The sequence below is a fragment of the Pecten maximus genome, chromosome 9, assembly GCF_902652985.1.
Source record: "Pecten maximus chromosome 9, xPecMax1.1, whole genome shotgun sequence".
In the NCBI taxonomy this organism is placed as follows: Eukaryota; Metazoa; Mollusca; class Bivalvia; order Pectinida; family Pectinidae; genus Pecten; species Pecten maximus.
The window spans coordinates 1,498,983-1,516,662 of NC_047023.1; the positions used below are offsets into that span (position 1 = coordinate 1,498,983).

The 17,680-nt window shown below is 37.3% G+C and overlaps 1 protein-coding gene across 1 annotated transcript in view; it reads right to left on the reverse strand.

Annotated features, from left to right (window-relative positions):
* The window catches only part of LOC117335230 (serine/threonine-protein kinase ATR-like), a 136,551-nt gene that overhangs the window by 74,107 nt on the left and 44,764 nt on the right, over window positions 1-17,680 (reverse strand). The window contains exons 24-33 of the mRNA XM_033895220.1: window positions 16,144-16,240; window positions 15,613-15,687; window positions 14,860-14,976; window positions 14,330-14,425; window positions 12,657-12,758; window positions 11,854-11,949; window positions 10,278-10,358; window positions 7,538-7,630; window positions 5,769-5,854; window positions 3,632-3,703 (exon numbers count right to left, since the gene is read on the reverse strand). Of these exons, the coding sequence (XP_033751111.1) occupies window positions 3,632-3,703; window positions 5,769-5,854; window positions 7,538-7,630; window positions 10,278-10,358; window positions 11,854-11,949; window positions 12,657-12,758; window positions 14,330-14,425; window positions 14,860-14,976; window positions 15,613-15,687; window positions 16,144-16,240 (915 nt within the window). The remainder of the gene's footprint in view (window positions 1-3,631; window positions 3,704-5,768; window positions 5,855-7,537; window positions 7,631-10,277; window positions 10,359-11,853; window positions 11,950-12,656; window positions 12,759-14,329; window positions 14,426-14,859; window positions 14,977-15,612; window positions 15,688-16,143; window positions 16,241-17,680) is intronic.

Genomic DNA, 17,680 nt, shown 5'->3' on the forward strand with positions numbered 1-17,680 from the left:
TAAACATGTTATTACTGTAAACATGTCGTTACTGTTAATGTAAACGTGTTGTTACTGTAAACATGTTGTTACTGTAAACATGTTACTGTAAACGTGTTGCTACTGTAAACATGAACGTGTTGTTACTGTAAACATGTTGTTTCTGTAAACGTGTTGTTACTGTAAACATGTTGTTACTGTAAACGTGTTGTTACTGTAAACATGTTGTTACTGTAAACGTGTTGTAACTGTAAACGTGTTGTTACTGTAAACGTGTTGTTACTGTAAACATGAACGTGTTGTTACTGTAAACGTGTTGTTACTGTAAACGTGTTGTTACTGTAAACATGTTGTTACTGTAAACATGTTGTTACTGTAAACGTGTTGTTACTGTAAACATGTTGTTACTGTAAACGTGTTGTTACTGTAAACATGTTGTTACTGTAAACGTGTTGTTACTGTAAACATGAACGTGTTGTTACTGTAAACATGAACGTGTTGTTACTGTAAACGTGTTGTTACTGTAAACATGTTGTTACTGTAAACATGTTGTTACTGTAAACGTGTTGTTACTGTAAACATGAACGTGTTGTTACTGTAAACGTGTTGTAACTGTAAACATGTTGTTACTGTAAACGTGTTGTTACTGTAAACATGTTGTTACTGTAAACGTGTTGTTACTGTAAACATGTTGTTACTGTAAACGTGTTGTTACTGTAAACATGAACGTGTTGTTACTGTAAACATGTTGTTACTGTAAACGTGTTGTTACTGTAAACGTGTTGTTACTGTAAACGTGTTGTTACTGTAAACATGTTGTTACTGTAAACATGTTGTTACTGTAAACGTGTTGTTACTGTAAACATGTTGTTACTGTAAACGTGTTGTTACTGTAAACGTGTTGTTACTGTAAACATGAACGTGTTGTTACTGTAAACGTGTTGTTACTGTAAACATGTTGTTACTGTAAACATGTTGTTACTGTAAACTGTTGTTACTGTAAACGTGTTGTTACTGTAAACGTGTTGTTACTGTAAACATGTTGTTACTGTAAACATGTTGTTACTGTAAACGTGTTGTTACTGTAAACATGTTGTTACTGTAAACGTGTTGTTACTGTAAACATGTTGTTACTGTAAACGTGTTGTTACTGTAAACATGAACGTGTTGTTACTGTAAACATGAACGTGTTGTTACTGTAAACGTGTTGTTACTGTAAACATGTTGTTACTGTAAACATGTTGTTACTGTAAACGTGTTGTTACTGTAAACATGAACGTGTTGTTACTGTAAACGTGTTGTAACTGTAAACATGTTGTTACTGTAAACGTGTTGTTACTGTAAACATGTTGTTACTGTAAACGTGTTGTTACTGTAAACATGTTGTTACTGTAAACGTGTTGTTACTGTAAACATGAACGTGTTGTTACTGTAAACATGTTGTTACTGTAAACGTGTTGTTACTGTAAACGTGTTGTTACTGTAAACATGTTGTTACTGTAAACATGTTGTTACTGTAAACGTGTTGTTACTGTAAACATGTTGTTACTGTAAACGTGTTGTTACTGTAAACGTGTTGTTACTGTAAACGTGTTGTTACTGTAAACATGAACGTGTTGTTACTGTAAACGTGTTGTTACTGTAAACATGTTGTTACTGTAAACATGTTGTTACTGTAAACTGTTGTTACTGTAAACGTGTTGTTACTGTAAACATGTTGTTACTGTAAACGTGTTGTTACTGTAAACATGTTGTTACTGTAAACGTGTTGTTACTGTAAACATGAACGTGTTGTTACTGTAAACATGAACGTGTTGTTACTGTAAACGTGTTGTTACTGTAAACATGTTGTTACTGTAAACATGTTGTTACTGTAAACGTGTTGTTACTGTAAACATGAACGTGTTGTTACTGTAAACGTGTTGTAACTGTAAACATGTTGTTACTGTAAACGTGTTGTTACTGTAAACATGTTGTTACTGTAAACGTGTTGTTACTGTAAACATGTTGTTACTGTAAACGTGTTGTTACTGTAAACATGAACGTGTTGTTACTGTAAACATGTTGTTACTGTAAACGTGTTGTTACTGTAAACGTGTTGTTACTGTAAACATGTTGTTACTGTAAACGTGTTGTTACTGTAAACGTGTTGTTACTGTAAACGTGTTGTTAATGTGTTGTTACTGTAAACGTGTTGTTACTGTAAAGGTGTTGTTACTGTAAACGTGTTGTTATTGTAAATGTGTTGTTACTGTAAACGTGTTGTTACTGTAAACGTGTTGTTACTGTAAACATGTTGTTACTGTAAACGTGTTGTTACTGTAAACGTGAACGTGTTGTTACTGTAAACGTGTTGTTACTGTAAATGTGTTGTTACTGTAAACGTGTTGTTACTGTAAACATGTTGTTACTGTAAACGTGTTGTTACTGTAAATATGTTGTTACTGTAAACATGTTGTTACTGTAAACGTGTTGTTACTGTAAACATGTTGTTACTGTAAACGTGTTGTTACTGTAAACGTGTTGTTACTGTAAACGTGTTATAACTGTAAACATGTTGTTACTGTAAACGTGTTGTTACTGTAAACATGAACGTGTTGTTACTGTAAACATGTTGTTACTGTAAACATGTTGTTACTGTAAACGTGTTGTTACTGTAAATGCGTTGTTACTGTAAACGTGTTGTTACTGTAAACGTGTTGTTACTGTAAATGCGTTGTTACTGTAAACGTGTCGTTACTGTAAACGTGTTACTGTAAACGTGTTGTTACTGTTAACTGTTGTGGCAGCATCTGACCAAGTGAATCATTCTATACTTTTAAAATGTTTACAGAATTTCTTTTCTTTTGTTGAAACTTTATTCACTTTTCAAAAGAATCAGCTACAGTAAAATATCTACATAATTTTTACTTCTTGCTTTAAAACCTCATTCACATTCCAAAACCTCCATTCATGTCAGAGATACTAAAGTACATGGGAGACATTTTATTACGTCACTGGGTTTTATATAAGCAATACATGTCCCCTAAAATCATAAGTGACCTTGACCCGAAATCCCTGAAACTCGAACTTGTCCAAGATATTAGGGTCCTTTACCATTGTATGAAGTTTGATCAAAATTCCTCAAAGAACGAAGCTGCTAGAGTGCTGACAATCTTTGATGTGACATACTTACATCAGAAGAGGGACGGAGAGGAAACCTATAGTCCCCCATTTTCACCAGTTGAGAGATTATAATAGGGTAGGTATATATATAAGTAACAAGTGTTTAGATGTATTGTGGGTAGTGTATATGATCATAATTTTACCATGATTACAACTGTAAACGTAAATATTTTAGCAAGAATTCTTATTTCCGCGCTTTTCATGCTAGAAGCATTATCGCCTAAAATTTGATTTTGGTAATTGCACGCTCTATATACTGTTTCTATAAAAAGTTTGGTGCACCAACTCATTAATGTGCTAATCTGTTAAAATTCAGAACAGTGTTAAAATTTGAGTCGCCAATAAAAGAGTATGTTTACAGTATAAATATGATTATTCAATTATTCAAACATAAAAATTTTAAATATGCTTATTCAATTATTCAAACATAAATTTTTAGCTTTGAAAGCAAACAATCACCACATTCTTCGGTTTTTATCAGACCTACCTGGTAACAAAACAGTTCCAGGCGCGACAGGACACCTCCATCATCTGCTTGTCTTTACACTTGAGCCCAATCCTGTCGGTGGGGAATCAACTGTACATACTTGTTATATTAATGATTGATGATGGCTCTCCTGTACAGGGGAGACTAAAATATACCTACCACTCAAACATCTGTACAGGGGAGACCAAAATATACCTACCACTCAAACATCTCCTGTACAGGGGGGACCAAAATATACCTACCACTCAAATATCTCCTGTATGGGGGGACCAAAATATACCTACCACTCAAACATCTCCTGTACAGGGGAGACCAAAATATACCTACCACTCAAACATCTCCTGTACAGGGGAGACCAAAATATACCTACCACTCAAACATCTCCTGTACAGGGAGGACCAAAATATACCTACCACTCAAACATCTCTTGTACAGGGGGACCAAAATATACCTACCACTCAAACATCTCCTGTACAGGGGGACCAAAATATACCTACCACTCAAACATCTCCTGTACAGGGAGTGGGACCAAAATATACCTACCACTCAAACATCTCCTGTACAGGGGGGACCAAAATATACCTACCACTCAAACATCTCCTGTACAGGGGGGACTAAAATATACCTACCACTCAAACATCTCCTGTACAGGGGAGACCAAAATATACCTACCACTCAAACATCTCCTGTACAGGGAGGGGGACCAAAATATACCTACCACTCAAACATCCCCTGTACAGGGACGGGGGTCAAAATATACCTACCACTCAAACATCTCCTGTACAGGGGAGACCAAAATATACCTACCACTCAAACATCTCCTGTACAGGGAGGGGGGCCAAAATATACCTACCACTCAAACATCTCCTGTACAGGGAGGGGGGCCAAAATATACCTACCACTCAAACATCTCCTGTACAGGGGAGACCAAAATATACCTACCACTCAAACATCTCCTGTACAGGGAGGGGGGCCAAAATATACCTACCACTCAAACATCTCCTGTACAGGGGAGACCAAAATATACCTACCACTCAAACATCTCCTGTATAGGGGGGACCAAAATATACCTACCACTCAAACATCTCCTGTACAGGGGGGGGGGGGGGGGGGACCAAAATATACCTACCACTCAAACATCTCCTGTACAGGGGAGACCAAAATATACCTACCACTCAAACATCTCCTGTACAGGGGAGACCAAAATATACCTACCACTCAAACATCTCCTGTACAGGGGAGACCAAAATATACCTACCACTCAAACATCTCCTGTACAGGGGAGACCAAAATATACCTACCACTCAAACATCTCCTGTACAGGGGAGACCAAAATATACCTACCACTCAAACATCTCCTGTACAGGGGAGACCAAAATATACCTACCACTCAAACATCTCCTGTACAGGGAGGGGGGACCAAAATATACCTACCACTCAAACATCTCCTGTACAGGGAGGGGGACCAAAATATACCTACCACTCAAACATCTCCTGTACAGGGGGGACCAAAATATACCTACCACTCAAACCTCTCCTGTACAGGGAGGGGGGCCAAAATATACCTACCACTCAAACATCTCCTGTACAGGGAGGACCAAAATATACCTACCACTCAAACATCTCCTGTACAGGGAGGGGGACCAAAATATACCTACCACTCAAACATCTCCTGTACAGGGAGGACCAAAATATACCTACCACTCAAACATCTCCTGTACAGGGAGGGGGGCCAAAATATACCTACCACTCAAACATCTCCTGTACAGGGGGGGGGGGGGGGGGGGGGGACCAAAATATACCTACCACTCAAACATCTCCTGTACAGGGGGGGGGACCAAAACATACCTACCACTCAAACATCTGATCATTTGTGGGTCTGAATCATCTACACTTATTCAGAGATATAAAGTGACAGTTAACATTCTAAATGACAGAAAAAAAAAATCTGATGAAAATTCATAAAATCAATCATATCATGAGTCAGAAAACATGGAGACATGCACGTAACTTTTATACATATCATGTAATTAGGCATTTATATGTAACAGAAAACAGTTAAAATGTTCAAATCTAAATATATTTGACAAACGTCTATGGGACAGTGGAGATGTCAGAATAAAGACTCGTTAATTACCTCAGAGTGTTGACCACTTTGTGACGGATCACTCCAATATGTTTTGACCCCATCAGACGTATGATTGATGTCAAACTTTCCATTGTCTATCAAAATAACAATACCACAAAATATCATTTTCTTTCCTTCTGATTTTTCAGACTGAATTTGTATTGTATATTAAAATCTAAGAACAGCCCCCCCCCCCCATATAATTACAAACATATCAGTTCTCAGAGACTAATGGATTTATCAAGACTTAGTACAGATTGTCAAATTGATGTACATTTAAAATATTGAATAAAACAATCAATGTAATCATAAAAGTGATTAACCGATTAACAGTACTACAACAATAGCATCTAATAAGCTTTGTCATCAAATCGTAAAGTTTTAATTTTTAAATCTCCATATTATTAACATATTTGTCACTTTTGTTATGGGTAACGTACGTCATCAATTAGTACATAGACAACCATACCAATGGTGGTGTAAGGAATCACTGAAGCATCAATGTATTGGATTGCAGTATGGTTCATCGATGTATCGCCTATCCTTGATTTGTATCGCAATACAGTACATTCCAGTTAATCGGGTAACGCTTAATCGGGTATTTCGTTTATTTGGGTAAAATTTCAAAAACCAAAGCCATTTTCTCTTAAATCATGTTAAAATTTTTTGTTTAATTGGGTTAGAAAAGTCATATTTTTCGGTTATTCGAATAGAACAATCGGACCAAAAAAAATAGAAATGCTCCGATTTTCACGAAAGTCATCACGTATTTCTTGAAGTTTTAGACATTTATTAACAAATAAGGTAATTTAGATGGTTAGAATGTCAAAAACGGTAAAATATTACCTTAAACGATAATGTTATGTCGGGTTTTGTCATGTTCAGAACTGTGTTGTTGTTAATTCTGCCTCGTGGGGTTTTTCCCCAACAGGAAGTCGATTAAGAATTGTGGGTAAAACTAAATGTTATTTTTAGAGTCAGCAGCAGGTCAACGTAATGGGGGTTTAAAAGCATAATTAAGCTAATAGACAATTAAACTTTTACTTCTGGGATGTAAAATCTTCGAAGCAGAAACCAAAACAAAAGGTTTTTGGGTCTGACATTATTACAGATCGATTTATATCACCGCTTACTGTATGTGGCGAATCCAAAGTGAGGGGTTCGCCACGGGGAAATGTGACAACACCGGTACACAGGTGAGTTATTAAAAAAAGAGTAGCGAGCAGTAAAAGGACAGACGCCCAACGTTAGCTTATAATTCCTATTCAGGTAAGGATTAGAACTGGTTAATAAAAACATTACATTGGATTTCGTGTTGTTTCAGTGAGCTATGGAGTCGGACGGCGCTTCCGCGGAAATAAAGATAGGGCGTCAGATGGCGCTTACGCGTGGTAAAGAGTTAATCGGGTAAAAAGACCCCGCAAATAGGCAACCCAATTAAGCGGAATGCACTGTACTTAAAAGCGTGTAGTTATCTCCCTTGACCAACGTTATCTTACCTTTTGTAGTGAACAACATGGTTGACAAGGCCGTTCCAGCGGCTTATAAAGCTGCCTGTTGGAGTTCTTTTAAATCCAAATTATCTAAATTCAAGAACGCTTTGTGGGACTCGGATATTCCGGAAATACCAAAAACAAAACATGACTACTGTACGATGGAATACCAGATATCTGATAGGTCATCAGCTTCTCATATATCGTGATATGTATCGTTATATGATACATACAAAACTACACACCAATTTACTCACAGGTCCGACACACTCCTCCAACACTTACCAGGATTTTGTCCTCCAAAGGAATGCTCAAGGTCAGAAGCTGGGAGTCAAAGAAAGCTATCACACCCAGTAGACGGGGCTGGAGGTAGGCTGCCTACAAACAAATATTGTATGTAAAGCAACACAAGCCATTGACGGACAGAGACAGACAGAAAACACAAGCCAGACGGACAGAGACAGACGGAAAACACAAGCCAGACGGACAGAGACAGACGGACGGACCGACGGGAATGTCCCTATACAGACATCAGACAGACAGAGATAATTACTGTACAGACATCAGACAGACAGAGATAATTACTGTACAGACATCAGACAGACAGGGATAATTACTGTACAGACATCAGACAGAGATAATTACTGTACAGAAATCAGACAGACAGGGATAATTACTGTACAGACATCAGACAGACAGGGATAATTACTGTACAGACATCAGACAGACAGGGATAATTACTGTACAGACATCAGACAGACAGAGATAATTACTGTACAGACATCAGACAGACAGGGATAATTACTGTACAGACATCAGACAGACAGTGATAATAACTGTACAGACATCAGACAGACAGGGATAATTACTGTACAGACATCAGACAGACAGTGATAATCAATGTACAGACTTCAGACAGACAGGGATAATTACTGTACAGACATCAGACAGACAGAGATAATTACTGTACAGACATCAGACAGACAGTGATAATAACTGTACAGACATCAGACAGACAGGGATAATTACTGTACAGACATCAGACAGACAGAGATAATTACTGTACAGACATCAGACAGACAGGGATAATTACTGTACAGACATCAGACAGACAGGGATAAGTTCTGTACAGACATCAGACAGACATATAATTACTGTACAGACATCAGACAGACAGAGATAATTACTGTACAGACATCAGACAGGGATAATTACTGTACAGACATCAGACAGACAGAGATAATTACTGTACAGACATCAGACAGACAGTGATAATAACTGTAGACATCAGACAGACAGGGATAATTACTGTACAGACACCAGACAGACAGAGATAATTACTGTACAGACATCAGACAGACAGATAATTACTGTACAGACACCAGACAGACAGTGATAATAACTGTACAGACATCAGACAGACAGGGATAATTACTGTACAGACATCAGACAGACAGGGATAATTACTGTACAGACATCAGACAGAGATAATTAATGTATAGACATCAGACAGACAGAGATAATTACTGTACAGACATCAGACAGACAGAGATAATTACTGTACAGACATCAGACAGACAGAGATAATTACTGTACAGACATCAGACAGACAGGGATAATTACTGTACAGACATCAGACAGACAGGGATAATTACTGTACAGACATCAGACAGACAGAGATAATAACTGTACAGACATCAGACAGACAGAGATAATAACTGTACAGACATCAGACAGACAGGGATAATTACTGTACAGACATTAGACAGACAGGGATAATTACTGTACAGACATCAGACAGACAGATAATTACTGTACAGACATCAGACAGACAGGGATAATTACTGTACAGAGATCAGACAGACAGAGATAATTACTGTACAGACATCAGACAGACAGGGATAATTACTGTACAGACACCAGACAGACAGAGATAATTACTGTACAGACATCAGACAGACAGATAATTACTGTACAGACACCAGACAGACAGAGATAATTACTGTACAGACACCAGACAGACAGTGATAATAACTGTACAGACATCAGACAGACAGGGATAATCAATGTACAGACATCAGACAGACAGTGATAATTACTGTACAGACATCAGACAGACAGGGATAATTACTGTACAGACATCAGACAGACAGATAATTACTGTACAGACACCAGACAGACAGAGATAATTACTGTACAGACACCAGACAGACAGTGATAATTACTGTACAGACATCAGACAGACAGAGATAATAACTGTACAGACATCAGACAGACAGGAATAATTACTGTACAGACATCAGACAGACAGGGATAATTACTGTACAGACATCAGACAGACAGAGATAATTACTCTACAGACATCAGACAGACAGGGATAATTACTGTACAGACATCAGACAGACAGGGATAATTACTGTACAGACATCAGACAGACAGAGATAATTACTGTACAGACATCAGACAGACAGAGATAATTACTGTACAGACATCAGACAGACAGGGATGATTACTGTACAGACACCAGACAGACAGGGATAATTACTGTACAGACATCAGACAGAGATAATTACTGTACAGACACCAGACAGACAGAGATAATTACTGTACAGACATCAGACAGACAGATAATTAATGTACAGAAACCAGACAGACAGAGATAATTACTGTACAGACACCAGACAGACAGTGATAATAACTGTACAGACATCAGACAGACAGGGATAATCAATGTACAGACATCAGACAGACAGTGATAATTACTGTACAGACATCAGACAGACAGATAATTACTGTACAGACATCAGACAGACAGCGATAATTACTGTACAGACATCAGACAGACAGAGATAATTACTGTACAGACATCAGACAGACAGGGATAATTACTGTACAGACATCAGACAGACAGGTATAATTACTGTACAGACACCAGACAGACAGTGATAATCACTGTACAGACATCAGACAGACCGGGATAATCAATGTTATAGTAATAACATCAGAGAGCTACTGTAAAACTTACCATCTGTTCTGAGGTTGTGATATCTTTGGGTCCCTGGTAGCTTTCATCGTAAGTGGCCAATACACGCAATCCATTGAATACCTAGGACGGAAAGTAATCATCATAGCTCTTTACATTCCTCTAGTCTCAAAATTGAAAATACCTAATCATGAGCTGAGGGAACCCATAATTCAGAAAAATATCCTTCCTACTGAAGAAATAGCAACAACGAATTTCAACAGTGAAAATTTAACCTTAATATTCCTTACAAATTTCAATCCCTTTCTGATGCTTGGTATTTAATTAATAAGAACTCAAAAATTAGAAATCTTGACTTTGATACGCATTGAGCTATTATCAAAGTATCAAAGTAACTACCGTAAATATTCGGGTATAGTGCGCACTCGCGTATAGTGCGCAGGTACGTTTTTGAGGTTCATTTTCAAATTTATTTTTTTTTTTTTTTTTTTTTCAATTTTCAACTGAGCGGTAGATGAATTTTAAAGCATAAGATGATAGGACTTTGTAACTTATGAAAGCTAATTTACAATGTACCACATTTAATTGGAATCACCGGTCAGATTTGACACATTGGATTGACAGGTTGTTTACATTATATCGCCACAGGCCTAGTCAGCTTGCAAATTGTAGCGGTCCCATCTACGCTGTTGTACCAACAAAATAATTAATCCTACTCTCAATTACCTTGTGATTTTCACGCAGGTATGGTCTCTTGTGGTATTTTTCCACGAACATACAAAGCTAATTAAGCTCAATTATAACAAGATTGAATAGTAAGCTGACTGCTACGTAGGCCGAATGTAACACAGGCCGCCATTTTGTATACAGTACGGAAACAAGTCTGCAGTCGTCGTGCTGGTCACAACTTTTATATCAATGAATTAACATGTGTAATGGATAAATCTACAGTGCAGACGATAAATCCACGTAATTGCTGATAAATACACAATTTCAAGAAATTAAACATTAAAATAACTAATCATTTCTTTGATGATTTGTTAACTATTACTTTCTTAATGCTTTATATATGTAATATATATATATATAAGTATTAAATCAATCCTGCTGTGAAAGGAAACGATCACAAATCTCCGTCAAATCACATCCATTCTCACTGGGAAAAGGCTTGTACTTGCGTATAGTGCGCAGTGGTCTTTTTCACTTGTCAATTTTTGAAAAAAAGTGCGCACTATACGCGAATATTTACGGTATATAGCATTGTCCATTTCTTGACTGGAGCATATTCAGTATTGATGAGTACCACAGCTGATCTGGACAGCGTCTTACGTACCTGTAAATAGTCAGTACTGATGGGTACCACAGCTGATCTGGACCCAGTCTTACGTACCTGTAAATAGTCAGTACTGATGAGTACCACAGCTGATCTGGACCGAGTCTTACGTACCTGTAAATAGTCAGTACTGATGAGTACCACAGCTGATCTGGACCGAGTCTTACGTACCTGTAAATAGTCAGTACTGATGAGTACCACAGCTGATCTGGACCCAGTCTTACGTACCTGTAAATAGTCAGTACTGATGAGTACCACAGCTGATCTGGACCCAGTCTTACTTACTTGTAAATAGTCAGTACTGAGACGCAGCAGTAACTCTTGGTGTGTCCGCTGGAAGTGAAGTCGCACAAGTCCACCCAGGTCAACCTCTGTTTCATTCTGTAATAATAGTGATTTAAAACAGAAATTATGTGGGGCTGCCACCAGTTTTTTTTTTATTTAAGCAATATCTGCCTTTAATATGTACTTGAATGTATATATTTTTTTTACGGCTATGAGTATGTAAGCTTCCTTGACCTATCGCCACCCAATAATACCGCCATCCAGCTCGGCTATCGCCAGCTAAACCTTCTAACGGATTTCCTCACTATACAATTCCCTCAAATAGTCTGCTACTCTCGCACACAGCCATTTGATAAAATATAGAAAAGTTCTCAATCACTACCTATTTCCCTCAAGGTTATCACCAATTTGGTCGTCATGGAACTCTCTAATGTTCTATTTCAGAGACTGGAAGCACCCGTTTCTGGCAAAGGTTACGCTTCAATGATTTCGTTTGCTGAACAGATCAACAGGTATTCAGAGATAGGTGCACAATGTTTTTGTAATAAAACAATTGGTGAATTTCTACTCATATTGTGTCATAATTGTCAATGCTGTCGGTATGTTATAATTACGTGTCTGTAAAAAGATTGTCTAATCGTGGCTTAATTTGTGATGTTTCTATGTATTTTACCCAAATAAATTAAGGAATCGGAATATTTCCATTTTGTTGTATTTCAATTCGATACTGCCACCCTCATTATACTGCCAAAATCACTGTAGACAAAAGCTGGCGTTATAACGAGGGTGGACCTATCAAGTACCTGTAGGAAGGTGATTGCCCGCTCCATCTCCGCCTTACCACAGTGACATACTAGGTAGGTATAGGTGTACTTAATCATCTCAAGTAGAAGCTTCATCCGACTCTGTCAACAACAAACAATAACATCTGTCTGTCAACAACAAACAATAACATCTGTCTGTAACCATGGAAACACACAGGAACATCTGCCTGGAGTCACAGAATTAACCCTTGTAGTGCTGTATTCCCTATAGTATTATATAGTGCTTTGAGCTGGGTATTTTTGATTAAATTGTTTGATTAATTACACATCATTTAATCAGTCTCAAGTGACAATAATTTACCAAATACCCCTGACATGTTATATACCATAGTGAAGCTCATGACCTTAACTTTATACCAATGATGAAAAAATATATTTTCACTTGAAAATGTTCTCGTTAAGCACAGGTAATTCCAGGTAAATAGGTAATAAATCAATAAAATCCTTTGAAACCAGTGTTGTTTTGTTTCTAATTGACTCAAACATCATTTTTGTATGAAAATAAAAGATCTTTTTCTAATTGACTCAAACATGATTTTTGTATGAAAATAAAAGATTTATAACAGAAAATTCAACATTCTGCTAAAAAGTATGGCATTTTTGAGACATACAGGTAAGTAATTAACAGAAGGTAAGTCATAAATATTTGTGAACTGTGCACAGCTATTAGTTCATTTGATTATATTCATATCAATGCCATAATTTTATGAATCAAAGATATTTCACCAGGCTACTTATTATGATAATCAGAAAATGACTGAACAAGGTGAATTGGATATCACAGGTGTGACCCAGTTACGAAACCTTGAATACTGCTTCAAAGTTCCAGTCTTTTCCGTAAGGTACGCAGCAGTATATCGATTAGTTTCAATTGCCATCCTTTCAAAGTCATCATCATCAATAAACATGTTAAAATAATCAATCACTGAACTGTCATTCGGTACCCGGTGTTTACACGAGGTCGATCTCCGTCTCGCCATTTCGACATAAAATCCTGGCCGTTATTTACAATATTTGCATCCTCATTGTCATTATCTTCATCAGAATCTATTTCAAAACCTTCAAACTCTTCGTCACTGTCATCATCATTCATTAATTAATTGAAAAAGTCTGCATGTTGCGGTAGAAACCCAGATGGCCTACCATGTGCCATCGTCTGCAGTTAACGCTTCACTTCCAAAATTTTATCGATAATCCAATCAAAATACGCCTTACTTTACCAGTGCGAGATTTGTACGAGATTCTCTTGATATCCTAGCAACAAGATAACAACAATATGTGTCGAGGAATTTCATTGGCGTATATTTATATCTGGTTAATTTGAGGCATACTAATAACCAGAATATTCCGGGACCGGCTCAGAGTACATGGTACTACTGCCCGGAATGTTCCGGTGACAGCACTACGAGGGTTAAGAACCGTTACCGATTCAAGACGAATATAGCTGTACAGTAATACTTATGGGCACATTGAGTAGCGTGGTCATACAGTAATACTTATGGGTACATTGAGTAGTGTGGTCATACAGTAATACTTACCGGTACATTGAGTAGCGTGGTCATACAGTAATACTTACCGGTACATTGAGTAGCGTGGTCATACAGTAATACTTATGGGCACATTGAGTAGTGTGGTCATACAGTAATACTTACCGGTACATTGAGGAGCGTGGCCATCAGTTTTATCAGAGTGGAGGCCTCAGGCGTAGCTTTGCTCACCAAGTGGGGTACCATATACTTCTTGGTTCCCTGTAGGATTGATCACACAGATTTCTATTTTTCTCCTCGTATAGAATACAGCTTCATTATTAATTTTTACCTCCAATATTTCTTCACTGTACCAATATCTCACTTTCTCTCTATAAGAGAGAAAATGTACCATTTCTATAATCATATTCAAAGTATACTCATCGCTATGATAGCCCTAGAGAGCACTAAGTCTTGTAACATCATTCCTATGATAATTCTAGAGAGCATCCTTGATAAGTAACATCATCCTTATAATAATACTTCTAGATAACATCAATATAACTGGTAAGTAAAATGAACTCTGTCATCTCATGGCTCTTGAGAGTATGATAGCATTTAAATTTAAATTAGAAAAGTTCTAAATTGGAACTAGTTTTGTGTATATGGCAGTAAAGACATCACTTTATAAATGATGTCACTGATTAAGTACACACCTGCAGAAACAACTTGATGTCCGTAAAGCCTAGGACCTTGGCAACATCCCTGAGGATAGCTTCCGGACTGCGGCCGCCGGGAGACATCTGAGCTTGGTGCATGGCTTCAACAAGGAACTGCAATATAAATACCAGGTATACAGAGAATGGTTACAGAGTAAGTTTTTTTGAATTCCAGGAGAACATATCTTAAGATTTTGTACAAAACAACCTAGACGTGTTATTCGATTAATCAATTTAATCAATGCTTTAGTCATTTTACCTGATACTAAATGATCAGGATTTTCTGTGAAGGGGATTCTTACAAAAGTTTGCAAACAATTTGTTTTCAAACCCTATGAAACTAAAAAATAATTGACATCAATGTATATAATCAATTTTTGAAATTGATTTTCAAAATTAAAACATGTGTTACGTACAATTTAACTGATCTTATAAGGGATTCTTTTTCATAAATCAATATGCAATATTTTATTCCAAAATGTACCTCACTATATATGAACCTCTACAGAAAGGCCACCTGCCTATAAAGACCACTTTTCTCTGCTCTTGATTAAATGGTCTTTATAGACAGGTTTGATCATATTTAAAGTGTTCCTAGTGCTAGGTCCATATCTACCTCACCAAAACACCATGACAGGTAGTCTCCTGTATCGCAACGTATGGAAGCAACAAGATATCATTTCATTAAATTGTCTTATTGATTATAATACACCTTTAGACCGATCTCTCTCGCATATACACTAAACATACCTTGCAAATTGACAGCCTTGATTTCAGGAATAAATCCTGAGTCTTTGTTTTCTTAAACTGTGCCACAGACTTCAACTGTAATGGAGAATAAACATCTACCTCATCCCATAGTCTTTATTTCATCTCCGGGGACCTACTGGTTTGTTAATTTTTAATTCTAGCATTTCAGGCATATATCTTACCCAACCTTACAGATGTTAATAAAGGCCTTGATGATCCTTGTCAATACCTGTGAGAAACTCAAGTGTTTCATCACATGTCAACACGGTCCGTCCTTACTTCAAAATTAACTCTATTTATCTATTTATGAGCCGAGACCATTAAGGTCCTGTCAAAATTAATTGATTATTATGATCTGACTACATGATTAAAATAATTTCATACAGAAAATGATAACTGTACACCGGGTGAAAAAGGGAAGCTGAATAACTGTCTTCTTTTCATACAGGATCAGTACCGGACAGACTCCACTGGCTCCGAGTTACAAAAGTATCTAATTAATGATCAGTGCAGTAGTAATACATTACTAACCTGTTCATAGGCCACAGCAGATATCAGTGGTACAGGAGACAGGAGGTTTTCAAGGAGGCTGACGATAACTACCAGTATCAGGTCATCACCGGCCAGTCTAGTAACAAAGTATATTACAATAACTACCAGTATCAGGTCATCACCGGCCAGTCTAGTAACAAAGTAGATTACAATAACTACCAGTATCAGGTCATCACCGGCCAGTCTAGTAACAAAGTATATTACAATAACTATCAGTATCAGGTCATCACCGGCCAGTCTAGTAACAAAGTAGATTACAATAACTATCAGTATTAGGTCATCACCGGCCAGTCTAGTAACAAAGTAGATTACAATAACTACCAGTATCAGGTCATCACCGGCCAGTCTAGTAACAAAGTAGATTACAATAACTATCAGTATCAGGTCATCACCGGCCAGTCTAGTAACAAAGTAGATTACAATAACTACCAGTATCATCATCACCGGCCAGTCTAGTAACAAAGTATATTACAATAACTACCAGTATCATCATCACCGGCCAGTCTAGTAACAAAGTAGATTACAATAACTACCAGTATTAGGTCATCACCGGCCAGTCTAGTAACAAAGTAGATTACAATAACTACCAGTATCAGGTCATCACCGGCCAGTCTAGTAACAAAGTATATTACAATAACTATCAGTATCAGGTCATCACCGGCCAGTCTAGTAACAAAGTAGATTACAATAACTACCAGTATTAGGTCATCACCGGCCAGTCTAGTAACAAAGTAGATTACAATAACTACCAGTATCATCATCACCGGCCAGTCTAGTAACAAAGTAGATTACAATAACTATCAGTATCAGGTCATCACCGGCCAGTCTAGTAACAAAGTAGATTACAATAACTACCAGTATTAGGTCATCACCGGCCAGTCTAGTAACAAAGTAGATTACAATAACTATCAGTATCAGGTCATCACCGGCCAGTCTAGTAACAAAGTAGATTACAATAACTACCAGTATTAGGTCATCACCGGCCAGTCTAGTAACAAAGTAGATTACAATAACTACCAGTATTAGGTCATCACCGGCCAGTCTAGTAACAAAGTAGATTACAATAACTACCAGTATCATCATCACCGGCCAGTCTAGTAACAAAGTAGATTACAATAACTACCAGTATCAGGTCATCACCGGCCAGTCTAGTAACAAAGTAGATTACAATAACTACCAGTATTAGGTCATCACCGGCCAGTCTAGTAACAAAGTAGATTACAATAACTACCAGTATCATCATCACCGGCCAGTCTAGTAACAAAGTAGATTACAATAACTATCAGTATCAGGTCATCACCGGCCAGTCTAGTAACAAAGTAGATTACAATAACTACCAGTATCAGGTCATCACCGGCCAGTCTAGTAACAAAGTAGATTACAATAACTACCAGTATCAGGTCATCACCAGCCAGTCTAGTAACAAAGTATATTACAATAACTATCAGTATCAGGTCATCACCGGCCAGTCTAGTAACACAGTAGATTACAATAACTACCAGTATAAGGTCATCAC